Raw genomic sequence first — 26,613 nt, 5'->3', positions numbered from 1 at the left:
ACTAGTGAGACTGGACCGACTGGGCGTATGTTAAATGTACGTTTTACAATAGCGCCCTCTCCTGGCTGCACAGGGATTCAAGTTAAATTCGAGTGTGCAGTGGAGTCATGGAGTTTTTTGTTTGTCTTTGTCACATTCCTAAGCCAATAATTTGATGACCGGCACACTCAATGAAGACCCTTTTCGTTAAGAAGTTAAAGCTCTTTATTCTGTATCGTAATCATCATTACTGCAGAGGGTTTGATTTGATAGTTTTCCAGTTTACATTTTGTCTGCTCATTTCTTACTTCACTTAGCCTGCATCCTGCATGAGTTCTGTTTACTGATTGGATCAAATCTGGAAAAATCCCAAATCCTATCCTGACCTGAAAATGTATTTTGTGTTTACTAAAGAGCTGGAGAGACTGGGAGAGGGAGACCCTTCTTACGGAACAAACACTAATTTTAACAAAGAAATATCACTTACCATACCTTTTTAATAATGCTGATGCTTCTCTGCTTTAAAAACCAGCAATCATCCATGTTGGAATCAAAATCGCTGTAGTCCAAGAAAAGGTGCAAAGTAGTATGCAGAGACAAATTTGCCAACGGGCACCAGGCTTTATCCTATATAGAATGGTACAATGACAGACTTACAGCCATGATTGTTATACCACATCTATCAAACTATCAGGTTTGACTAACCCATAGTAGGGAGATGGGATGTTATCTTTGATGATAACTGCCCTCTAGGTTCCACACACTAGTTTTTACATCAGGATTCTTCATAGAGCAAAGCAACAACAAAAAAAGCTGTTTGAGGCCATGCAGTGCAATGACATTACATTCAAGGTCAGTGTGTTTGTTAAACTTCAGAGTTGTGTATGTGTTTGAATGTGTGTTTGTTAATGTGCAACTGTTTGTGTCCAACTGTATAAATGTGTTTACAAAATGGGCGTATGTGTTTGTGTGTGCTTGTGTATCGATCAACCTATCTATCCATCAACTGCAGTGGTTCTCAATCCTTTTCATTTTAAGGACCCCCATAGCTCTCGGAGAAGAAGAACCCCCAGAGGGTCCCTGGACCCCAGTTAAAGGAACCCCCGATCTACTGTATGTGTGCGCACATGCAGTCACATTGGAAGAGAAGTGCAATGAAGGCAGACTTCAGTGTCCGTGGTTGTTGTTTCCTCTCTCTTTGCTCTTGTCCAAAGTCCCGCCGCTACAATATGTCTCTCCTCTTTAGCAGCAGACAGCAGTAGCAGGGGCCACAGAGGCTGCTCTGGCCCCGGACAGTCTTGTTAGCTGGGATCAGAGGGTTTGTTCAACTCTACCTTTACTCCCTTTTCTCCAGGACCTACACACACAGACACACACACACATTTTGGCATCCATTTTTAATCATGTCTCCATTATGACCATGGATACACTCTGAAAGTGTGAAGAACATATTGTTTTATTACACCTGGTCTTCAACAGTAGAATAGCTTTGCATTCATAGATTACCAATATTGCAAGCAGTCAATAACATCAAAGGTAAAAACAAAAAAAGAACTCTTCATACCAGTTTGGTATTTTTCCTTGGCTCGAGCTCGCTCATCAGCATCAAAATACCACACAGTAATGGCATACCTGCACACAGAGTGACACATGCATTGCCAGGATCAACATCAAAGAATACAGATGTGGATATTTCAACTATATCATAAGACATACATTGAACAAATGGATCAAATGAAAGCAATGAAATCAGCTACCTATTTTCTTAAACGGATGAGACGAATAGGAAAATCAAATGAGCAAGAGCTAAAACCAATAAGTGTATCAAAATAAACAGGGCCAGGACTGCCTTTATAATCCTTGAGATGTGATGGGCCTTCCCAGACACTTAACAAGGCAAATGATTGGGCTAGCCTGTTTAACTGCTTTAAGCCTACTGCTTAAAACACTAATCCTACATATAATTAACGGAATGTAAGTCAGTCTGTCTGTCTGACGTGCTTGGTTCTCCTCAGTGGCTGAAGCAATTGTTCTGCACTTGCACATGGCCATTCATCATTAGCAAATTCCCACCGTGAGGAAGCCTGTTTTTCACTTTACCCAAATTCAAGCTTTTTATTAGTGTTTTCATGTAAAAGAATGTCGCCATGGTAACGGCCCGCTAGCTATGGGTTGGCCCCCCCGATCTATGGGATGAATGATCAAACTGCGCATGCGTCGAATCCACAGAACCACTCTGTCAGTTAGACTGTTGCCGTCTGGCACAAGCACACATAGACAACATGCTTAAACTTAAAGGACTTTCATTTACGGGCCATGTACACTAAGAAAACATTATTACGGTCATGTGTCTGTGTGTGCACTGTGGGTCCAGGACACGGCGACGGAACGTGCGTGTGTGCGTGCGTGTCCCGTCGCCAGGACATGGCGACGGGACGTGTGCGGGTCCGTCCGTCCGTGTGTGTGTGTGTGTGTCGGGGGGCGAGGCGTGGGTGTGTGTTGGAACTGTTGCAGGTACCAACAACCACCAACTTTCCATCCCTGAGATACAGTCCGTCCGTGCACAGCGCATAACCCAAACTGCACTTTTGACTTTATTTGTTTATTTGGACAGGACAATGCATATTAATGGACGTCACATGGACGTAAATACACCGGATTTAGCAAAGATGCTAGTTTTCATCCGCAGTCCTCACAAGAAACATAAAATCAGAAAACAGACAGACAAACAGTGGAATACATTTACATAACATTACATAGGGAACACAGCATAAAAATAAACCTAAAACAAGATCACAAATGGTTGCAGCTTTGGTTTTCAAGCAACCATCTTTTCAGATTGAATTTAAAAGATGGAAATGTAGCGCACAATCCCTTATACGCAGAGGAAGGCCATTCCATGCTGCACAACCCTGTATTGAGAGGACATTTTGACCGAATGTTGTTTGCCGGTGCAGCACTTCGCAATCTCCTCGAGTGGTTGCTCTGGTACTGATTCCCCTATCAGGCTTTGTTTAATGAATTCACATAGGGGGGGGCGGGCATAGACCATGTAGGGTCTTGTATATGACCCCAACCTGTTTTAAAGTTTTAAAGTTATCAAAGCTAAAAAAAATTGAGCCTCCGGAGGATGTTACAATGATGATATGAGTGAGGCTTCCTGTCAAACACTCTTGTAGAGCTGTTCTATGGGTTTGAGAATAGTCACGCCTGTGCAAGACCAGTTTGTGAAACAGTATTCAATGTGTGATAGGATCATACAGTGAAGATACGATCTGGCAGCTCCAACTGTTAGGAAAGGTCTAATTTGTTAAAAAAGTATATGGTTGAATTTAACTGTATTTGTGACTTTCTTCACATGTTTTTTTAAAGGTAGGGTTGAGTCTAATATGACTCCGAGGTACTTGAACTCTGGGACAAGTTCAAGTTCCTCCCCACCCAGAAACACATTTGAGGACTCCAACACAACTGGTCTTTTGGAGAAGGCCATGCAGACTGTCTTTTTGGCATTCAAGAGCAGACATGAATCTATAAGCCAGTCTTGAATGCTTGTCAGAGCTGAGGTTAAAATTATTGACACATCTGCATAGCTTTTTACCATGGGCAAGCACAACAGCATCATCTGCATACATCTGGACATGTAGATTATTACATACTTCGGGTAGGTTATTTATGTACAGTGAGAACAAAATTGGACCTAGTATTGAGCCCTGGGGGACACCGACCGAACAGGTGTGGTAGGGAGATTTTGCACTGTTGACACTTACACACTGTTTTCTGGTGGATAGATAGGAACTAAACCATTCTACTTTGGGTGCTCATATCCCCTGACGGGTATGGTCTAGTACTAATACAAATACAAACTAATATAAACTAACAACAGCCTACTGCTAAAAGCACAAATATACTTAAGCACTCAAAGTACAACTACTAGCAACCTGCTAAATAAGAACATTCTATACTTAGACTACACCAGATGAGTTCAGTAGCTCAGGTCTCTCCAGAAGCTCAGGTCTCTCCAGAGCTTGAAAGCACACAAAAGGTCACATTCTTTCAATCAATCAATCAAATCTAATCAGATTTTAATATACAGTGCAAATTGATCATGTTACGGCTTGGATCAACGGAACCAAAGCAGTTTACAAGTTCCTATTTATCGATATGACAGTGAACACATTTTGTCAAAGTTAAAATCTTAGTATTTTGGGGCAATGATTTGGGGCCCACTTGCAATACCCTTGGGGTACACAAGTGGGCACCGGGCCCACAAAAGAGTCATAATGTGTATTTGTATATTTGTATTTTGAGGGCCTATATGTGACCTTTTGTGCCGTTTTCCCTCCCTGTCTGAGGGTGGTGTTGTTACACAGTTATGTGTGCTGTGTTATGTGTGCTGTGCTGCCCTGCACGTGTCAACCATAGTGTTAAATACTGATCTCTGTTGTACAGAACACGAGTGTAACATCTTCTACAAGGAGGCTGTTTTTCTGACATCTCTTTTTTTTATATAGGAACGAAGGTCAGAAGTCTGCCACCCTAAGCCCCCAAGAGACAGTGGGGGCAGTAGCATGCCACTTGGACACAGGCCGGGTTCCGATCAGCCTCAGTCGGGGGCCTGGAGGAGGGTGTCAGTTGCAAGACCCGAAACACCCAGTGACTCCAGTAAACAACACTGATGATGTGTCCAAGTTTGTGCATCAGTAGATGTTTTATTAACAAAAAACTCTGGGAGCAGGGAGTACCAGTGGCAACCAGGAACAGACTGGGTGACGACCACGAGTGTGGCGACATCTGGAGAGACAGAGGACGGCCAGAGAGACGGCGACCCGGGTGGAGAGGGTTGGCAGCCCAAACCACTTCTTCTGTGAGGAAGAACCCAAAAGCTACAGACTGCAGAAAAAACCTGCAAGGAGGGTTTAAAAATCTATCAAGGCGGAATGAGATGTTTGTGCCCGGCAGCAACGACGACGACAACGCACCGAAGAACGCTCACTTCTGGTCAGACAAAGGTGTCGCCAACACCTGCTTCTAACATCTCACCAGCCACCCTAAGCCCCCAAGAGACAGCGGGGGCAGTAGCATGCCACTTGGACACAGGCCAGGGTCTGATCAGCCTCGGTCGGGACGCCTGGAGGAGGGTGTCTGTTGCAAGACCCGAAACACCCAGTGACGCCAGGAAACAACACTGATGATGTGTCCAAGTTTGTGCATCAGTAAATGTTTTATTAACATCTGTATTTTCCTTTCTCTTCTTTTGGCAAAGTTAGGTATGGTAATGGTATTATTATGGACTGCTTCGTTTTTTTAGGTTGATTTTTTTAGCTTGCGGTAATAAGCTGCTATACAGCAGCTGACTATTCAGTGCAGTTATGTGGCACCACACACTGAACTGTCTGGCACAGCAAGCGACCTACTGTAGGCTTTTTGCATAACTGTAGTTCTGCGTTTCCAGAAGGTGGCATACAGTACACGTTTCCTGTTCCAGGTCAGTTTCCCATAGCTTAATTTGATTGGCTTAAACACATATGACACCTTCATATGTGCATAACAGGACTACCGTTATGCACAAAGCCTAGCTCCAGGTGAAACATTGGAGCTCATCTTGGAACAGAGTGGAAAGCAGCAACCTTCGATGGTTCACAGAATGGCCGTGTTTTAGCAAAAGTCCTCAAAGTGTTGCATTTTTCAAAATGTCTTTGTTAATATACAAGTATGTTTATGTGATAAATACAATATCTCTTGCCCTCATTATCCTCGGGATGGCTGCACAGTCCTCGCCTACAGCTTGGGCTGAAATGCTGGCCCATGGTTGGATAAGATCAGGCATGGGTGATAATCTATATATTAGCATTACTACCAGGTTATAGGCTGGGTCTGCCTTTTGAAATGTGTAGAAATATAAGTAGCATTGTTAGTAGTAGTAGTAATAATAGTTTTACCTGGTTGCGTACGCTGGCTGGACTTCATGGGGGTTACGTCGATCAGACCAGAACAACAACAAACGGTCAAATTTGGGTTGGATGTCAGCAAACTGGGCCTTCCCCTCTGGGAATATCCTCAGCAGACCCCCATGTACCTAACAAACAACAACATACAGCTGTAAGACAGTGATTATTGTCTAATATACAGTACAATGTACGTTGCATTTTATTCTGTATGATTCCTTTTACTTCGTCATTGAGTCATGTGATCGTTAGATATTAAATATCTGTTGTCACAGCACCAAAGCAAATTATTTGTCTAAAGTTTTAGTGGGGACTTACTTTCCTCCTCTTTGAAAAAAACATCTTTGTCCATGTTGTCTGGGGGAGCATTGTCAGCCAGAAAACGGACTAGTGTACTTTACAGTGACAATAACATGAATCACAATGAATCTTTGCACAATGTTATTGTCTCCGACAGGCCGAGACTATGTTTTCGCCCCTGTCCGTCCGTCCGTCTGTGTGCGTCTTTCCATCTGTCTGTGAGCAGCTAATCTCTGCCACGACTGGACCGATCGGCTTGAAACCGATTCTACAGTCGCACACTCCCTGGAGGCCAGAGCAGAACCTCTGCCCCAAATGCCTCACATCGGCCTGTTATAGTGCCACCAGGAGGCTGATTCTTTTTATATTATTCTACAGATTTTGTCCAAACCACGCAAATCGGGATTTGGTACACATGATTATATCTCTATAATCATGTGATCATGACGGATCTGTCTTCATATTCCATCCTGATTGGCTAAGATTGGCTTCCAAAGTTTACAGGAGTGTCCTGTTTTGAACAAAATGCCTCAAATCATGAACACAGCGTCCGATTGCCGTGAAAAATTGCTGGCCCACAATAAGCTACCTGCTCTGAAGGAGACTTATGTTCCGAGGAGCACATTTTTCTAGTTAACATTTTGTGGTGAAAGTATGACCCACCTTAACTCAACTAACCGGCAGATCTACATTAGTGATGAGTTTGTGTCTAAAATGTGTATGTAATCTACAGTGCTTGCCCGGGTGCAAGGTAGCAGTGAAAATGTGGTATGGCTCCACCAGATCCCCTTCCCACTGAGCGCCCTTCCCAACCAGACAGGGGGTCACTAGTGCAGTGACAAGGACATGATCCCTCACCAGCTTCCCTGCTTTGAACACTGCCACTTGTGTTCGTTGGAGCGTCTGGCCAAACCGAGGCACTGCTGGCGAGAGCTGAAGTCCAGTTTCAGTGGTTGTGGGTAAGTGTTAACTTACTTAAATCAGACTCCTCACAGGAATATCTCTTACATCTGTTGAAAGGGCAAGGTGGTTTGGAGTTGCATGCTACTTGTTATTGGTTAACTTAATTGTAATAGTGGCAAGTCTGGCAACGTAGGAATAGAATTTGTTCCCCTCATTACAGTATGTAATACAATCAGCTTAATTTAAAGTTGGCTGCTAGACGTATTTTATGACTAACTGGGCCTTTTGCCCTGGCATACCATGATAAGATAATAATATATAATAATCATAACTATACCTGTACCTTGGCGTCCCAGTCTTTGTTGAGATAGTAGATACACGTTACACACCGCCCGTCTTCATTGGGGTTGTCCACGTGGCGTATGTAACCGGTCCCTTTACCAGGATAACAAGCGACCATTGCCTGCAGAGAAGGACATAGCAGCCTGAACCTTCTGTGCTTCGACATTCAGAAGTCTAAGCCAATCTTTTGCATACTATATTGATGCCAAGAGATATTGTGGAATGCAAGAGTCTGGTGTAATGGTCTGTGTGGACCCTAACCTTAACCAAAAGAAGCTGTGTCTAACCTTAACTAAATGAACTGTGGCTAACCTTAATGTCAAAACTGCACATTGAGTTGACATGGTCTGTGTTCCATTGTAATCTTCAGCGTCATGATATTACGCATAGCATGCCCTCAGCGTCCACATTTGCACGCCAAACGTTCCTGCCAAGTGGCAAAATATAATGAGTAGGGGTGGGAACATGTTGGACATAGAGTAATCATGGCACCAATAACCAACATGATCAGCTCATGATCAGACAAATTAAACATTACAACTTTAGTATGTAGTGGATAGTCTTAAATTACAGTATGTTTCATCAACTGTGAGACACATTGTGTGACAGTGTGTCATGGTATGGTATTTAAATAGCTGACACTCTACTGTGTGTAAACTGTAGTGAAACTGTATGTTGCCTACTGTATATGTCTTAGCTCCAATGCTTCCTAGACTAAGATGTATTGCCTCCCAGTGGCTCATTGTTGGTCTGTCCATCTGTCCAACACTTTAGTCTCAAACAAGATACCTCTAGTGCCTCCCTTACGCCAACATGTCAACTTTGCATATCTTATAATCAAATGGACTGTCCGATCAAGCCTAGTGATTTTGGTGATCCCAAATTGTCCACTTGTTTTCCGTATTAAAAGCATTTTTTATATTATTGCAACTTATTTAACCGTGAAGCTATATGTTTAGAATATACTGTATGTAAATACTTCAGCGAATATACTTGAGCATAAGGAGCAGCATTTGTTTTACAGGTTTACGTATGGGCCAATTAACTGACTGTCCACAAATGTGGCATTTTGTTGCTACATTAACAACATATTAATGATATTACTACTTTATTACTAACAATAGGGTCAGGTACACTTATTGTACTTGGTGATTTTCAGTTCAATTCTTTGTATCACCGTAGCAGAAGAGAGGTTTCTTTCTCTCGACACTCTCTCTCTCACACGAGGACCCAGACACACAGGCTAAGTACACATAGAAGTGGAAGTGAATGTGATATTGTTTATTTGTGTTTTTGGTGTCTTATAATCCCGTATGGGATGGGTCTTATGACAAGATACGAAAATAAAAATTCATTCATAGACAAGGACAGACACAGGCGCACACACACACACACACACACACACACACACACACACACACACACACACACACACACACACACACACACACACACACACACACACACACACACACACACACACACACACACACACACACACACACACACACACACACACACACACACACACAGTGTAGGTGAAAGTGTACTGTAGGTGGTCTTGGAGGAAACTTGTTGGAAACCCCCTACTATTATTTAAGAAGGACTCGAACACCAAGAGGGAAATAGGAAGGAGATGGGAATGTTAAATATGTAGGTCACTGATTCTCTTTGTCTTTAACAGAGTGTAGTAAAAGAGTTTAATTGGGATTGTATGGCTCCCATGTCTGCATTCTTTACTTGTCTTTACCGGTAATGCTAAGAGATTTAGTTTGTTTGATGAAACAACTGCTATTCACAACGCTATTCCTACAGAAATATCCTACGCAACACAACGTGACACTGATTATGTGCGCCGGAAGCGCCCTCATGTGTAATAGGATGTTGTTGAGACTTTTAGTCACTTTGGAGGTGGCCCTTTATTTTTACACTCTTTGGATAAATTAGTATCTTTACACCGTCAGTTGATGCTTCATATTATAACCATATGAGTAAAATTGCATGAGTCATTTATTTTGCACTTTGCACTGTGATGTTAAAAACATCTATAGGAGGAACAGGAAAAACATTTCTGTGACCCAGGGGACATGATCTTTTATGCAAGACTTCGGTACTCTATAGTACGTCACCGACTTTGCCAGGAATGGGATGACCGTTGCCGAGCAATCTGCCAAGCAGTCATTGGTGGCGGACAGTCAGAGGTGGATGGCCAATCAAGAAGAGAAAGCTTTCCCGCGATGGGATGCAAGCCAAGCGGTTGCACAGACTTTACAAAGACAAATGTAGTCTCAGAACGCCATGGGGAGATATGTCCCAAAGACTGGGGACCTAGCATTAGCTATGTTCAGAGGTCAATTTAACCTATTTTCCAACACAAATGTGAAGCTAATGACTTGTTGTATTTACATCATGAAGGTATCGTAACATAAAATGGAATGGCTAAAACAAAGGATGGTAAAGGAACATGCATTTGGGCCAGGAATTTAGCGAGCGGAATGGTCAAGTAGTTCCTGGCATGTACACTGCATAAAGTATAGGAATGAAACATCATCTGTGAACACTGGAAGCTAGCGACATTCCATTAAACAATACTAATGTATGCAACACTGGGAAATGCTCCAGAAAATATGGTTCTGAAAAGCGGAAGCTGAGCTAAGCGAAGGTATGGACTCAGTGGATTAATGTTTTAAATGAATGTGGGATGTGAAAATTGCGTATCTCTTCTCAGTGTAGCATGACGGCGGAAAGGCTGGTTGCCTTTCTTCATAGCACAGGAAAGTTACATAGTGCAGCTTTAAGTCTAAATCATTAACACATTTTAAGAATGTATGGTCTACTATATTATTAACACAATATGTTGCCGTTTCTACATTGTCAGCAACAATGAATTGTTGGTTGTACCTAATAAGATTTTCAAAAATAGCCAAAACAGCAACTTTGTGGGTTGCTTGCTCTATAATATTTTTAATCTCAATCATGTTTAAAAACAAAAGGAAGTGTCTGTATCATAAATATTTTTTACTGTATACAAACAAAAGTAGGATTCTCAGCACAAGACATGTTCATGCTCAGCAAAGCGTCCATGAGTGAATCAAATATAGGTGAAAATTCAGTCTGTAGGCCTACATTCCGCAACGGATAGCGTGACACCCCACCCCTGGAAACAGCCAACCGTACAGCACATGTCATGCACACACTATATCAATAAAAGATTGGCCAATCAACAACCATTATTGCAGCCATTAAGGTTTTCCTTGAGGCCAAAAGCAAAACAGAGGCGCACACACGCACAGGAAAAGACGAAGACACACCAGGACAAAGACATAACGCTCTCACCAGGTCAAAGACATACTGCTGGCTTTGATACAGATATGTAGGACATGGGGGGGGGGGGGGGGGGGGGCGGAGAAATCAGAGAGAGAGAGACAGTAGAGAGAGAGTGGGAGAGAGAAAGGGATAGAAGATGGTCTGAGAGAGAGAAGGACATTCAGAGAAAGAAGAAAAACGGAAGAGTGACCGACACATCATTTATGATCAGAGTGGGTCATCAAACAGGCTGTGTTTGCCTCTGTGGAGGCAATTGCGTAAGCCCCCATGGAGGTGCGTCAGAAAGGGCAAAGGGAGACACCTCTCCCTCTCCTCTCTGCGTCAGAGGGCCTGGGTGGCAGCCACAGCATACCTAACCATACTGCATATGCCCCTATCCCATATCATCTCTCCGCTTCACATATCATAAAGTGGGTGTTTTCTAATCAGGCCATGGCAGAGACAAGCCCCGTTCTTGAATGTCGTTTCCTGCCCTTTGTGAATGCTGTGAACCTCTGATGTGACTCTCCCCCCCCCCCCTTTTTTTTTACATACAGTACAGGCCTAACAAACTGAATTTCCAAGTAGAATCCTGTGTTAATTCAACACTGAGACCCTTTACATTTGTACACTCAGAGTTATAAATTGATAAGTTAAGGCCTTAAGGTTAACGATTTACTGTACTGTTTTTACGGTGTCGTGGGTGAAGCGAGAATGCAGACTAGCCAACACCAACTCGGGACTCCTGAGTTGTGTATATGGACTGAAGGTATAGCAACTACATTTTTACAACTTATTGTATTTTGTTTAGTTAAAAGAAGTGTGCTTAAGAAGTCACTACAATGCTAAAAATTATGCTAAGATTTTTGTTTTTAAATATGAAATTAAATTACTTACCGTGCTTTCAAATATATATATATAACACACACACACACACACACACACACACACACACACACACACACACACACACACACACACACACACACACACACACACACACACACACACACACACACACACACACACACACACATTTGTTTTAGTTTATCCCTGACACACACACATGGATAGTGATCCATGAAAAGATCTATTCTCTCCCTATCGGTTTAAAACTCGGACGGCGCTGATTCGACTAGCAGAGCATCGGCCGGTCGGCGCGGGCACTCGGGCCCGGAGGCGCTCGGGCGCGCCTCCTCGGCCTCAAGCTCTGCTAAGTCGGCGCGCCTCCGTCATGGACAATAACTATTATCACGTGTGCGTGTGAACGCGTGTTCAGCGTTCCCCTAGCGTAGCTTCCTGGTTGCTATGTGGGTGGAACAACAAAATCCAGGTCCGCCTCGCATCAAAGCCCCGCCTCGCAGCGCCGCGTCCTCCTTCTCCTCCTCCTCCTCCTCGCGAGCCTCGCCTAAAAAACCCTGTCTCGAAAAGCCCCGCCTCGCCCGAAGCCCCGTGCCTAAAAAACGAGCGCTCCTTTTTCAATTTCCCTGGTTCTCCAATTTCCCTGTGACATATACACATACACATACACACATATATACATATATTAATGACTGAAAAACTGTGCTTATAGGGTGAGGCACTTAACTAGTTACGCTGGTTTCAGGAACTTGGGGGTTGCAGTATACCCTGGGGGTTAGATGAGCGGGTAATGAGATCGGAGAGAAACCAGGGTCATTAAAGTGAATGAGAAACACTCTCACCTGTTACAGTGCCCTTCAGCAAGTATCTTTAACCCCCAGTGGAGCTGCTCAGTGGCCAACATTATTAGTAAGCAATATCAGCTTTACTGGGCAGCTATCAGATGCAACGTGTGCAAGAGTGAGTGTGAAGCAGGGTATAGCTGTAAAAGAGCATTGACTTCCTCCGATTACATAAAGATAACGTGGTTTCTCGAAAAGTAGAACGCCAGATGGTAGTTGTTGTCACTTGTTTTTAAGATTCCTGGAAAAAGTATACTGAACCTAGTGAGATGATCCTACTCCAGTGGCACATCAATTTGACTTTTCTTTTTTTTTAATGACTCCACTGGTGGACAGACAGATGAGGACCGAGACATTATGTTTTCATGTTGTACATCTGTCTGTCCCTCCGTATGTCCATCTGTCTGTCCGTCCAAATACTGTGAACACGATATCTCAGGAATGCCTGGTGGGAATTTCATGACAACGTCACCTTGGACTCAAACATGAACTTCGTGCTTAGATGTAGGTGGTAAAAGGTCAAAGATCAAGGTCACTGTGACTTCAAGTCCATCCCACTCTTGTGAACGCAATATCTCAGGAATACGGTATACCTGGAGGGAATTGAATTTTGCTAGAGGTTATAGCCGCTCCATATATGATGGTGATTTTTCTAGAGCTCCCTATATGGCGCTGACTGATTTGTTTGCCCCTGATGCCATGACAACTCATTGAGGTTAGACAACACACTCCATACTTCACACTCCATACTTGGGCGTACTGTAGGTGCATTTGGAACTCCTTATATGGTTATATGGCCGTATCAGGGGCCCAAAACCCACACAAATCGTGTCATGTGAACATGTATCATTCCGCTTTTTCATATTCCATTACGATTATGATTGTCTTCTAAATTTGGCAGAGGGGCCCATTTGACCAAAAATGGCAAAAGTCATCAATGCAGCACCCAATCTACCCCAAGTTTGAATCACACATTGAGGGAGTTCTAAATAACACAGAGCGATTTCACTTCCACCACAAATGTCACTGTTGCAGAAACACAATTTGTTTCCTCCGCACTAGGTACAATGGTCTTGTGAGTCATGTGAAAATGACTGTCAAACGGAACTGTCACAGTAGTACGGTAGTATTTGTGTTTGTTTGTGTGTGTGCGCACACACACACATGTATGTGTGCGTGTGAGCATTGGTTGATGTATTGCAGCTGGCCTCATTCCAGACAGGCAGAGAGCTACGTGCGGAGCGTGATACTGCTCCCTTGAACACTGCCCAGTCAATCCTTACACACAGACTATCCTGAAACTGCAAGGGTGTTCAGAGAGCACGCCAGGACAAGCAAACACACTCAACACAGTAGGAGCAGAGTTTCAGCCAACCAATGAAGGCCTTGCATTACCTTGCTGGTTCAGCAAAATAACTTTTTACAAGCCTCTTCATTCACATCTTCCATTTCAATGTTGCCAACTTGTTTTATATAATGGAAGATGTTATGCATTTTGCATTTTGTGGTGTTTGTGACTGTGTATTTGCAGTATCTTTTTAAATCTACCACTGTGAAGCCAAATTTTAACTAAGAAAATAATCAAATTGCCTTCACATAGTTTTCCACATTTTGCAGAGCAGTAACTGTATAGAATCTTAAAAACAAACAAACCACCACGCAGTTACTAAAGGTGTGAGTCTTCACTGCCCTCAAGATTTGACGTGGTTATGATTAACCTATAAACGATTTTATTCTACGATGCATGGCGATGCAGAATGGTTAAGTAGGTCAGATTGTCCAAAAATATCAATACATCTACAAATCTCTGTATCTGTCCACCTATGGGCAGTGAAAAGCGCTTTTGAAACTGGTCTCGATAGAGGCCCCTAAACATCCGATTCCAATTTGGGGCTAATTTGATTTTGCCTTCACGATATATGGCTTTTTTCTTTTAAGAAAAAAGAAAAGATATGCACCTCCCAAAAAGTTTGCATCGAAGTGAACGTTAAGGGGGGAGACGTGAAAAGTTTGGGAGGTTGAAGACCTCTCAAAACTGAGGACCAGTAAAAGGTCCATGGGGTCACCAAAATCTGTAGTCTTCATCCTAAGATCTGCCTAATAGATTCATTTGAGATAAATTGTATGCAAGTGGAAGGTTTGTACTAAGGGGTGGCACCAGAAGAAAGGCCATGTGGTCACCAAAATCAGTAGGGGCCATCCTCCAGATAGGTGCATGTGTTTCATGGCAAACACCCTATTAGATTTGGACAGAGATATATTCTCTGCCTCTGGAAATGTTGCCCTAATGGTGGGGCTAGAGGAAAGATCACAAAAATCAGTAGGGGGCCAGATTGTGTGTAGAGCATGAAGTGCAAATTCCATGGTAATTCAGCCAGCAGTTTTCACGATATCTTAATTGGGAGTCAAATGGGTGCAAGTAGACATTTTGGCCTAATTGTGACCATAGAGGCTAGAGGAAAGGCCATGGGGTCATAAGTAAGCAGGGGTTACCAACTGACATCCTTGGAGCCCTGCTGCTAGTGGAGCAAGAAAGGTTACATATTCTATTGTGTAAATAAATACAGCTGAGCTGAATTTTACAGTTGAGCAGAATTGTATTGTTGCTCCAACTAATTGCTGCACATACTGCTTTCTGATTGAGAGAGAGAGAGAGACACACAGAAAGAGAGACAGAGAGAGAGAAAGACAGAGAGAGAGAGACAGAACATGCCATGTTTCTTCAGAACTTCAATGCCAGTTTTCCCCCTTACTGACTTGGTAATGTTTTAATAAGTTATATAGTTGCTCTCGGGTGGAAACCGCATATGTCCAAAACTGTTGGGTTTCAGAATTCAAAAGTAGCGAAAATAACATATCTTCAAGCGTTGCGTGTACCCTGAACCTTATCGCTGCTCACAGGAAGAGCTGCCAGATCTCTCTCATTCGATCCTGTCGAGTGCTCGCCACACCAGGAAGTAGTATGGATAAATATGATTTAGCCTCTACCCTTGTTCCTGGTATACTAATATAGTCGCTGTTGGGTAGAAACTGTCCAAAAAATTTACCTTTCATGAAATGGCAAAATGTAACCAGTGTTCCAATGGATTCAATGTAGTTATTTAGTCACAAGCTCTTGTTAATACTTTTCATTGAAAACTGTAGAAGATTGACAGGCTATGACTACCCCATGACTACGACCTGGGTCTAATGGGATTTGGAAACAAAGTGGATTTACACTACCATACAGTCAGGAGAAGTGAAATGAAGAAAGGGTGCAACACCACTTCCAACTGCTTGTGTTGGACAATCTATTTTCTTTGACAGTGTGTAGATTGGGGTGGTGGGTGATTCCATATCTACTAATGAGACACTAACAGATAGTTGTACACCATATTTGGGCTGCTTTTGAGTTGTGCAGTAGAGTCGTCCAAATTTGTGAGGGGGTTGACATTCTGTGACATTAACACAATATTGTGTTGTAATAAATATTGTATAGAATACCATATTGTGTACTCGTTCTGAGCTGTAATGCATTTATTCTAGTATTGTCAAATTTTGGCATTAGTTGAAATTTTGGTGGTGGGCGCCGGGCCGGGGCAGCTTTTGATTGATGAATGCCATTTGGGGTCAACGTGTTCTTTTTTTATTTCTCTCATTACAGTTCTTTCTGACATTTTTTATGTATGAAACATGTGTGTTGAGCAAAACTTACCATGTGTCATGTTTAATTTAGTTGGGGGCCAATCACTCAAGTTGAAGAGTTTTATTTTAAAGCTTTGCTATATTTCATGGTTTCAATTCACATTTGAGTATACTAATGCACCAATACTCATATGTCACTATGTAATTCACATTTACGGCTAGTGACAAAAAAAAGCAGGATATTTTGCGGAGAAGTCCACAAGGGTGTAATTAAATATATGCATGCATAAATGCATTGGAAAAGTAGTGCCCAGACGTGGGAAGTTGAAAAAAAAGTCACTTTCTCATGGTTCAGCAAATTGCCTATAATATTGATATTAGTAGTATTAGAAAAATTTAGATTTATCATTATTATATTATCATCATCATCATCGTCTCCGCCAGGCCGAAGGCGTGGCCGATGTGTCCTGTGTGTGTGTGTGTGAGACGTGTGTGTGATTGTCCGTCCATCCGTCTGTGGACAGCTAATCTCCGGCACCGTTGGACCAATTGGCATGAAACTGTACACGCCTTGAACAGAACCAGTTGCCCAAATGTTTCACATCGGCCTGTTATAGCGCCACCAGCAGGCCAATTTTTGCAAAACAATCCGATTATCGTGAAACGTTGCATGCACATTCTCGCTAGGCTAAGGATGAAATTCCACCCTACATTTTTTTGCGCCACCAGGAGGCCGATTTTTTAAAAATACTTTTTAAATAATACTCATACAGATTTTGTCCAAACATCACGCAAATCTGTACACATTATCTACTCTATAGTCATGTGATCAAGACGGATCTGTCCGATGATTGGCATCTGAAGTTCACAGGAGTGGCTCGTTTTGAATAAAATGCCTCAAATCATGAAAGCAGCATTTAGTTGGCCTGAAACTTTGCATGCACATTCCCACTAGGCCGAGGAAGAAATGCCCTACATGTTTCAAATTGACCTCATGGTGGCGCTATAACAGGACGATTCACGTTTTGGCCTATAACTCTGGATTCCCAACATTGCTGGCCCACAATAACATACCTGGCCTGGCGGAGACCTGTGCTCCGAGGAGCACTTTTTCTAATATCATTTATTTTTGAATAGAAAAGTTCATGAAGCAGCCCTATGCATGATTGGCTTTTTTATTATTATTATGATCACAGCATCAAGTTGGTATGTTTGCCTTACTTACTTTCGTCCTTCCATTGATGTTGTAGTTTCCCAGTTTACTATTGCAGTGTCGCACTAAATCGTCCATACAACTCATCAGAAACGCTATCTTCTCACAGCCGGGCTCTTTTCCTTCAATCCAAGTTATTTTGTCCCCTCTTATGTCTTTAATGTCACTGCTCTCAGGGCTCCGTTGTTGGCTCACCAGCTGTCCATCAGTAAATTTACCTGTCTCGTGGAGGGCTCTCACGTCCTCCAAGATCCCCATTCCGGTTTCCTCTCCAACAAAATTATCTACAACACAGATGCCATGCTTGTTCATGCATGGAACTATGTATTCTTGGGACAGTTTATGCGGGGACGACCTCGTTGGTCCGTCAGGCTTAGTGTGGTGGTTGTAAATTCCTTCCCCTGCAGCCTGTCTGCTGTCAGTGGCTCTACTCGCAGAGCTCGTTGCTGAACTGATAGAATCGCTGGTTCTGGTTCTGTCTCCGACCCCGTCCGTGCATGAGCCGGTGCTCTGTGTGTTACTCTGTGCAGCCATGTGACACTGTTGTTGTTCACTGCCCGTTTCCCCCACCTGGGTCGGTACTTGTTGTTGTGGTGGCTGCGGTTCGGCACGTTTCTCTGCTCTACAAATCTGTTTATGTTTCTTCCAGTCCTGTTTCTGGTGTTCCTTGCTGCAATAGAACGAGTTCCGACACCGGCCGCACTTGAGCAAGTTTTCCATCTTGCCACATAGCTCACAGTACTGTGGGTCCCGGTCCAACTCGGTCTCGGGATTCCCCTTTGCGGCGTTTCGCTCCATGGCCAGCACAGAGCAGCGCAGCGTCGCTTTAAACTTGCCTCCACTGACTCAGGTGCTTTTTGAGTTGACAAGTATCAACTATGCGAGTGCGACAAGTGAAACGGAGAGTGTCAGCTTGGGCTCTCCTGGTGGTAAACAATTTCATCACGAACTTAAACGATCCCCTCTTCGGGGTTTGACACTCGTAAATCGTATCGTCGGACCCAGGGAGTTGTAGTAGCCCGTGTGGAGTGTGCCGTTCTGCTCTGGTCGCATGGCGGCGGGCGCCGGCGTTCTGGCCCCCTCCTCTTTAACTTCACTTCACACGTAGTCCAACTACACCCGGAGTGGACCATGACGTCAGCAGCATATATGATGCCGTGGCCGTCGGTATTCTTGAACGTGCATTCCCTTATTCTCAGTTCTGCTAGAAGTAGGCTCCAGATAATCTGTTCCAAATAAAATATATGTAAAGGACCACGTCACCCATTTTCAACCTATCATCATGTAGGCTAATTGGTCCTCAGTGAATAGTGTAATAGTATATATTATAAAAAATGGTACCATATTATAATGAGCATTAGAGGAATCCTCACTAATGCTCATTATATTATGGTACCATTTTTTCCTATTATTGGTCTCGAGGAGAGGGGTGTTCAGAAACCTGCCTACCAGTGACATCATCGGTAGGCAGGCTTGACCATTTCAAACAAGATTTTTGTAATAACCCTTGCATTGTGTTAGAAACCTGCTGGGTCTACTTTGACCCGTGATTTAACAAAATACTCAAAGTTTATATCTTTTTTTTTCTCCCCCACCTCATAGCTGACTTGTTATGCATTCATATCCATGTAAATCCTATTCAAAATATTATTTTGGGTTAGGGTGAGGGATGGGTTTCATCTTTCAATATATCTCGTTTTCAATTGAAAATTGAATTCACTCATTACATTTCCTAGAATGAAGACAATGGATAATGATGTTCTGGCTATAATAGACTAATACTAGAACACACTTCCAAAAATAAATTACTGTTTTTTAACTTTTAAATTGTTAATATTATTAACAATAGTGACATCTGTGGTGTTACGGGTCAAAATATACCCATATACAGATTTTTTTTTTTCATAAACCCAAACTTTATTTTACAATGGCTTCTATACAGGTGTGTAGCCAGGATTTATTTACATTTCGGGTCGACAAAATGTCAGGCGCCTCCGTCTTTCAGCAGGAATAGAAAGCTTTCCAGGAATAGAAAGCCTGCAGGTTCCATTAGCTTGGATTCCCCGTTGATAATGTCACTGGTTTCTGAACTGTCCTCCACAGCCCTCCTCAGACCGAGTAGACAAAAATGGTACCATATTATAATGAGCATAGTAAGGAAGGACCAATTATCCACAAGTTTCGTAGGGCATGCTGGGCATCACTTCCTGTCGATTTGACCTCTGATACCTGATCAAATCGACAGGAAGTGATGCCCACCATGCCCTAGGAAACTTGTGGATAGGCTATGAAGAAGATAGGTTGAAAATGGGTGAAGTGGTCCTTTACTGTTTAATGAACACAAGAACGCTCGCCCCAAGACACACTCACCCCAGGTCAAATCCGACGACCTCCGAACGGTCGCCACCAGGTATTCCTAAACGTAACCTCAGTAAAACTATGCCTAATAGTCAGGGGATATTAAAAAAATCTTGGAATAAATTCCTTACCAAAAAAAATCTTCACCAATGTGTTTGTAAAGGTGTCTAGTAACACATCTCACAAAGACTGAAATGAAGTTTCCCTAGGAGAATTTGTGACAGCTCCTGAAAGTTGGGGTACCCAACATAACCTTATAAACACTCCTTGGGCTAAAAACGGCCATAGCCATCCTTTTCCAGGTATACTTTTTGTGTAAAAAGCCCATTGAGATTGGACCGTTTTTAGCCCAAGGAGTGGTTTTGGTGCAAAACAAATGCTTGCAATGGATTCAGAATAATAAAAACACCCTAGTTTGACCCGTCACATGCTACTTAAAACAGAATTAAAATTGGATTCCCCCCCCCCCCGCATAAGGATATGGTGGGTACCCCAACTTTCAGCAGCTGTCAAAAATTCCCCTAGGGAAACTGCATTTCAGTCTTTGTGAGATGTGTTACTAGACACTTTTACAAACACATTGGTGAAGATTTTTTTTTGGTAAGGAATTTATTCCAAGATTGGAAAATGTTCTGCTAATATCCCCTGACTATAAACCTAACCTTATTCTTAACGTAAGCTCAGTAAAACTATGCTTAACCTTAAACGTATTCCTAACCTTATCCTCAGTAAACGAAAACAAGAATACAAGAACTGCTCGGGGCGAGTGGTCCGTGAAATAAATGGGGGCGAGTGTGTTTTGGGTCTTTGAGTCTTCTGGTTACCAATGAAATACTTCACCCAAAAAATACTTATTTTCTATTAATTACTCACCCTACGAAGCCTTGAATTTATGGAGATTGTTTTTGTTTTTGTCTCATTCCTGAGCCAATAATCCAATAGGCTGACACTGCTGTGGTAGGAGACCAATGCTAAACTATATAAAATAATAATATGCACTCCAAAACAACTCTCACAGTGTAATCACTGAGAGGCCTACTGATGATCCAGGTTCAAAGAGAATGTTTTAAACATAGTATTGCTCTTGTTTAGATTGGTCTCATATTAACTTCAAATAGTCAAATATTGGATTATTCGTTCAGGAATGCGACAAAAACAAAGACATGCAAATGTGTGCACGGACACAGTAGCTCCTTATGTTGTGTAGGTCAACAACTCGTTTGACCAGCATTGAGCATAGGATGCTGGGTTTGATTGATTGATTGAAAATGTTATTAGACAGAAATGTAAAAACAGCACGAGTACAGTCAAACACTTTGTCTTTGGGGTCCTAGGTATTCAATTCATCAACATATTCACCTGTTTCCTAGGCTGTGTGTTTTCCACTTCCTGTCGATTTGATCCAATGAAATCCAATGAAACTGGTCAGATGACCAATGATATCCAATGAAATTGACAGGAAGTGGAAAACACACAGCCTAGGAAACAGGTGAATAAAATAGCACCAAACATTCAATATCATCACAAATATAAAACACTATATGTACAGAGTAGGAACAAAGGGGGGGAATGGGGGGGGTAAAGAAAGGGGGGGGTCGTCTGTTTAAGGGAGAAGTAATAACTACCTTCCCCTTTGGCCTCCTGAAAGGTGAATTTTCAGGGCTGTTTTAAAGGAAGCCAGCCAGTGATAAAAAAAAATTAGGGATGGGGGGCATTCCACACTTGGGTGGCAGTGCTCTTTTGTTGCCGAAAAATATTGTTCTTGATCTTACTTTTTTGATCACCTTTGTTTCCATGCTTTCACGTGTCAGGTATTTGTCAAGAATACAGACCAATTAGGTAATCTCTTCCTTGCTAGAGATTACTGTGTCATCGACTTTGACCTTGAAATCATTTGCCTTTATCTTACTGAGGGAATGTTTCGTCCCAAAAAGAATGGATTCTGTTTTACCAAGTACGGATGGATTTTGGTGAGTTCTGAGCATAGACTGTAAAAAATCACACCCAGTGTGAAGTGAGCGGAGCTATGAGTTATTAATTTCATCATGCATCTCGGTAGCCAATCACAGCACGTCCTGCGAAGTGACGTGCTTAAATTTTTTACATTATTATTAATCTCATCATGCGTAATTCGTTGCTGATTCTAAGATGAGATTCCTTAAACATCACAGCCTAATGGTGTTCATTCCATAGCTTCACTCACTATTTGCATGTTTTAAAATTCATTAGGCCTACACTGTTTACCATTTTGGGGTGGTGTGTGCGTGCATGAGAGTGAGTGTGCTTGCATGAGTGTGTGTGTGTGTGTGTGTGTGTGTGTGTGTGTGTGTGTGTGTGTGTGTGTGTGTGTGTGTGTGTGTGTGTGTGCGCCTGCCTGCCTGCGTGCGTGCGTGCGTGCGTGCGTGCGAGCGAGCGAGCGAAGAGAGAGAGAGAGAGAGAGAGAGAGAGAGAGAGAGAGAGAGAGAGAGAGAGAGAGAGAGAGAGAGAGAGAGAGAGAGAGAGAGAGAGAGAGAGAGAGAGAGAGAGAGAGAGAGAGAGAGAGAGAGAGAGAGAGAGAGAGTGTGTCACTAATGCGTAAATGACAAGGATGAATGTTTCCCCAGTTATTACTGTGACAGGAAAAGGACAGATGAAGACGCATGAATATATTCGTGCAGTTCCTATGATGTCCTCTAGAGTGTGTTCTTGCCCAAGATTTGGATCCCCTTAGCTGTTCTCAGTTGCAGGTGGGGCTGAAAAAGCAACTTGCAATCCCTCATTGCCTGCTGAAAACTAGTTCACTGGCACTAACTAATGAAGTGGGGTTGGGGGGGTGTCAATATTAGCCGAAGACTTTTTGATAACACAACTTAACAAATCTTTCTTTCACATATCCTCTTCAACATTTGTACCTCAGAATTGAACAGGATTAACCACATGATTTTAATTCCTATTCTGAGCATGTCATACTAGGTGAACATTAGGTGAAAACAAGATTTTCAGGCCGATACGCGGCCTTCAAATCCAGTCCTATATTGCACTGATCAGAGCAATGGTCACTGAGTTATGGCCATTTGAAATGTTAGAAACTGTTGTAACACTGCTGTAGTGCCCCACATGTGTGCAATGTTTTTTATTTATTTATTAATTTAGTTTGAGACCATTGTCATGGAACTCCACACCCCAGAGTGTGTGGAGGGCGGGTTTCAAGGCAATCCGACAAACCAGAAGTAGGAAGGAAAAACCGGCAGTGCAAATTTCTGATGAATTTGGAAGTTGGTGGGAAACACCCACCAAGTTTGGGGCCTGTAGCATGCTTGGAACTGGAGTTATGGCTGTTTAAAGCCCAGCCAATAGGAACACAGAGAGGGCGGGGCTTAAGCAATTACAGCCTGTCCCGTAAGACCACCCACCAAGTTTCGACCCTGTAACATGCTGGGAACTGGAGTTACGGTCATTTAAACCCCAGCCAATGGGAACACTGAAGGGGCGGAGCAATGGTGCGCCTGTGGCCCCTGGTGTGGCTATTCTGATGGCAGACCCCTGACCAGTGTTGGTGCCAAGTTTTATGCAGATCGGAGCAACGGTGCGCCTCACACGTCCGCATGTTACGTTTGTGACATCCACCGTCCACCGTCGACCCACCCTCTAGGCAATTTTAATATAGGATAGGCAGGCAAGCATTATGTGAAAATACCCAATCTATAAGCTCAGAACGGGTCATTCTATATTCTGCTAATAGATTTGGCGTGGAGTAAGTGGTTATCAGGGACTATAGCTTTTACCTATGTTCACCTGGTGGTAATAAGTCTGTTTGCTGATTAAAGGACAGGTGAAAATTCAACTTCGGAAAAGCAATTAGGCTAAGAGATTTAAAGTAGGTGAAAGGTCACAGGTTACCTGGTAGCCCACTGCATTTAAATCATTTAGTTGTTCTTCATTTGATCTCATGATTTATTTTTGATGATCCGGGGTTCAGGCTGCAGGGGTCACAGCTGCCCTCCATGCTATTTAAAGATCCCAGTCTCTTGCCTCTTTGTTTGGCTAATTGGTTTGACCTTTCTCTCTTCCTGCTATCAAGGCTTTGTTTAGCCACCAGCAATGCATGGTGGGAAGACAGTGTATCGCCTGTGTGTGTGCGTGTGTGCGCACGCGCATGTGTGTGTTTCAATATGGATCTTTTGAGGCCGATACAATTATGATACTTTGGAGATATCCATAATTAATGTGGCAAAGTCTCTACCCTAAAAGGGATGTGCCTTTCATTTGTGCCCGATTTGACTGTATCAGTTATTCTGATATATCATACAACCTAAAAACATATTTGAATATTTAATCTTTTACATTTCTTTTTTATTATTATTTTTTCAAATACCCTTTTTTTCCGGGATTATTATTGCAATTATTTTACACAGAATCAAATGTTTTATGGTCATGATTCACCAGGAGCCTGGATGGCTTGGTTACAGGCTTAAAATAATTTAGATAAATACTTTTGGAAAGTATGAGTATGAGAGAGGGAGTAAGGATCATGTGATTTACCTTGATGTTGTCTTTGTGTGTGTGCGTGCGTGCGTGCGTGAGTGAGTGTGTGTGTGTGCGTCTGTGTGTGTGTGTGTGTGTGTGTGTGTGTGTGTGTGTGTGTGTGTGTTCCCTACCTGAATCTTAACAGCCACATTAACACAAGTACAAAGTCAGCCTACTATCACATATAATCAAGGATTAAAGGACTTATGTCTGAGCAAGATTTAGAAAATGTCCATGCATTCATCTTCAGTAGACTTGACTACCTCAAAAACTAAATCGATCAGACGACTGTAGTTGATTCAGAACGCTGCGGCTGGAGTCCTTATTAATACCAATGAAGTGGAACATGTCACTCCGGTTCTTAGATCACTGAAAGAATTGATTTGATGCTGTTGGCTTATAATGCATTGAATGGTTTAGGGCCAAAATACATTTCTGTTCTTGTGCTACATCATGAACCATCCAGATCTCTCAGGTCAAATGGGACAGATCTGCTCTCTGTACCCAGAGCAGCAGTTTTCAGTTTTTATGGACCTTCCGATCAATCATTTAGTATTTACAACTTTTCCAAACAGATCTCTCACAATTATATTTTCATTTGAACAAATGTCCATCAAATCAAATACAAGTTTTTCTTCAGAGGAAGAAACAGTGGGATGGGAGAACTGACCTTTAGGTGATACTGATAGCCTTTCTAACAATGCCCTTTTCCTTCCACTTGACATTTCTGCACTGCTCTGTGCTGCTGTTTCTGTGAGTGTGAGTGTGAGCGTGCACGTGCACGTGCACGTGCGTGTGCGTGTTTGTGTGTGACAGTGAAAAAACTAAAGCTCTTTGAACTTCATAAGTAATGGGACAGCTTCTTTGTCGGCTGGCTGATTGATTACTCCTTCAGTTAGAAAGTGTCATGTGACATATTGGCAATTGCTGTGACCTTTCCGTTGCATGACAGTCTCTCTAACCACTAGGACACCCTGTCACCAAATAATAAAGAAGACCTCTATTGGATTTTGCTCTGCAGTCGCTGAGTTCATTCAAATATTGATACCATGTCATTTACTGTACGGTACAGTAGAGTATCAGAGAGAGAACAGTACAAGGATCACAGAACTGTTGCAACCAGAATCATGTGCAAAAAAATGGATAGGAGCGCAACTTCAAAAGGAGCAACAAGAAGGGCTTCAAAACTGGCCCAAATCTATGAAAACATGCAAAAAGGTGTGGCGCTTCATTTGAGACAAAGACTAGTGTACTTAACTGGAGAAAAAAGTGTTGAAGCAAGTCACTACACCGGCACCCCCCTCACACGAGTGAGAAGTCAGAGCTGTCATGGGTTAACCACCGAGACTGGTGACTGTCAGTCTGAAGGTGACGGCAGCTTTATGTTCGAGCAGGAGTTCAGTAGTGAATACATCTCTGCTAGACTGCTACTAACCTTTACTGATAGTCACAGGTGTCACAGTCACATACTTTGCCTGTCTTGTCTATAGTCACGGGTGTCACAGACTTTGCCTGTCTTGTCTAAGTCTTGTATTTCTATGTATGATGTTCATGTTCTAGTTTTCATAGTTGTAGGTCTTCCCCAGCTGTATCTCATTTGTATTCACCCTCATGTGTTCCCCATCAGTCCTGGTTGGGTCATTGTCTTGTGTTGCATGTTTAGTTTGTGTTCTTCAGTTCTTGTCTTTGTAACCTATTTCACCTAACTTAGGTTTTTTGGGGTTCTCACCACACCTGCACACCAGCATGTGACAACAGGGAATTGTGCACATTTAGTATCATTACTCATGACCCAGCTCATGAGGGGTCCGCTCATGAGACATGACAAAAATGAGCTATGGAGGTGTGTCAGATGAGTGGTTGTAAAAGGTTTATATGAGTGTTGAACTACAGTAATTGCATATTGGCCTAAAACAGGGGTCTTCAACAGGAGGTTCAGCGGCTGCCAAATTTCTCTGTGATAGGACCATTTTGTTGTAAATGTCTGAAAATATACATTGACATGAATCCAACATCTTATTAGCACCGATAAGGTGTAAAAAATTAAATTAATAATAATAATACATATTTAATTTACACAACACTGGTGTTGGTGCTGTTAAATTAATCTATGTAGCCATCAAAGCTGCAGCATCACTTATGGAGACAACCCATAAGCACAAGAACAACTTGTGGAAAAAGTCCCAGCTAGTCTCAAACCCACACACATTGATGAGACCTTCAGCCAAATATGGTGAGCTAGCTATGGAAGCCTCTTATCAAGTTCCATGGAAGGCTTTCTACAAAAAATTAAGATAATAATAATAGTGGATGCCCCTGCAAGCTTTGCACCTCTCTCAGCTAAGGGGTCCTTGACCTGGAAAATATTGAAAACCCCTGGCTTAAAATGTACAGTGGAAATACATGCATGTATATGTGTTTTGTGTGAATTAAC

General features: G+C 42.5%; 1 protein-coding gene across 2 annotated transcripts; it reads right to left on the bottom strand.

Annotated features, from left to right (window-relative positions):
• Window positions 1-205: 205 nt before the first annotated feature.
• LOC308100270 (prolyl hydroxylase EGLN3-like) lies at window positions 206-18,349 on the bottom strand. Of its 2 annotated transcripts, none has more exons than XM_080449253.1 (5): window positions 17,328-18,349; window positions 7,465-7,590; window positions 5,919-6,055; window positions 1,544-1,611; window positions 206-1,336 (listed from the first exon to the last, which is right to left on the bottom strand). In XM_080449253.1, the coding sequence occupies exons 1-5, from the start codon at window positions 18,111-18,113 to the stop codon at window positions 1,281-1,283; spliced, it is 1,173 nt and encodes a 390-aa protein (XP_080305379.1). In that variant the 5' UTR covers window positions 18,114-18,349; the 3' UTR covers window positions 206-1,280. The 2 variants fall into 2 exon arrangements, with proteins under 2 accessions (XP_080305379.1, XP_080305380.1); XM_080449254.1 differs by having other exon boundaries at window positions 7,471-7,590.
• Between the last annotated feature and the right edge of the window lie 8,264 nt (window positions 18,350-26,613).

The sequence above is a fragment of the Gymnoscopelus braueri genome (genome assembly GCF_963280865.1).
Source record: "Gymnoscopelus braueri genome assembly, chromosome: 2".
Taxonomy (NCBI): Eukaryota; Metazoa; Chordata; class Actinopteri; order Myctophiformes; family Myctophidae; genus Gymnoscopelus; species Gymnoscopelus braueri.
The sequence above is the reverse complement of the archived record's forward strand: the minus strand, read 5'-3'. Positions and strand labels throughout refer to the sequence as shown.

Bases quoted from the DNA above. Each gene is read 5' to 3' on its own strand.
- LOC308100270 (XM_080449253.1), bottom strand. From the start codon at position 18,113: ATGGAGCGAAACGCCGCAAAGGGGAATCCCGAGACCGAGTTGGACCGG. The intron at 6,056-7,464 runs GTATAGTTATGA...GTTGTTTGTTAG, and splicing joins ACTGGGACGCCAAGGTACAG to GTACATGGGGGTCTGCTGAG. The intron at 1,337-1,543 runs GTATGAAGAGTT...CTGTGTGTGTAG, and splicing joins CAAGGAAAAATACCAAACTG to GTCCTGGAGAAAAGGGAGTA.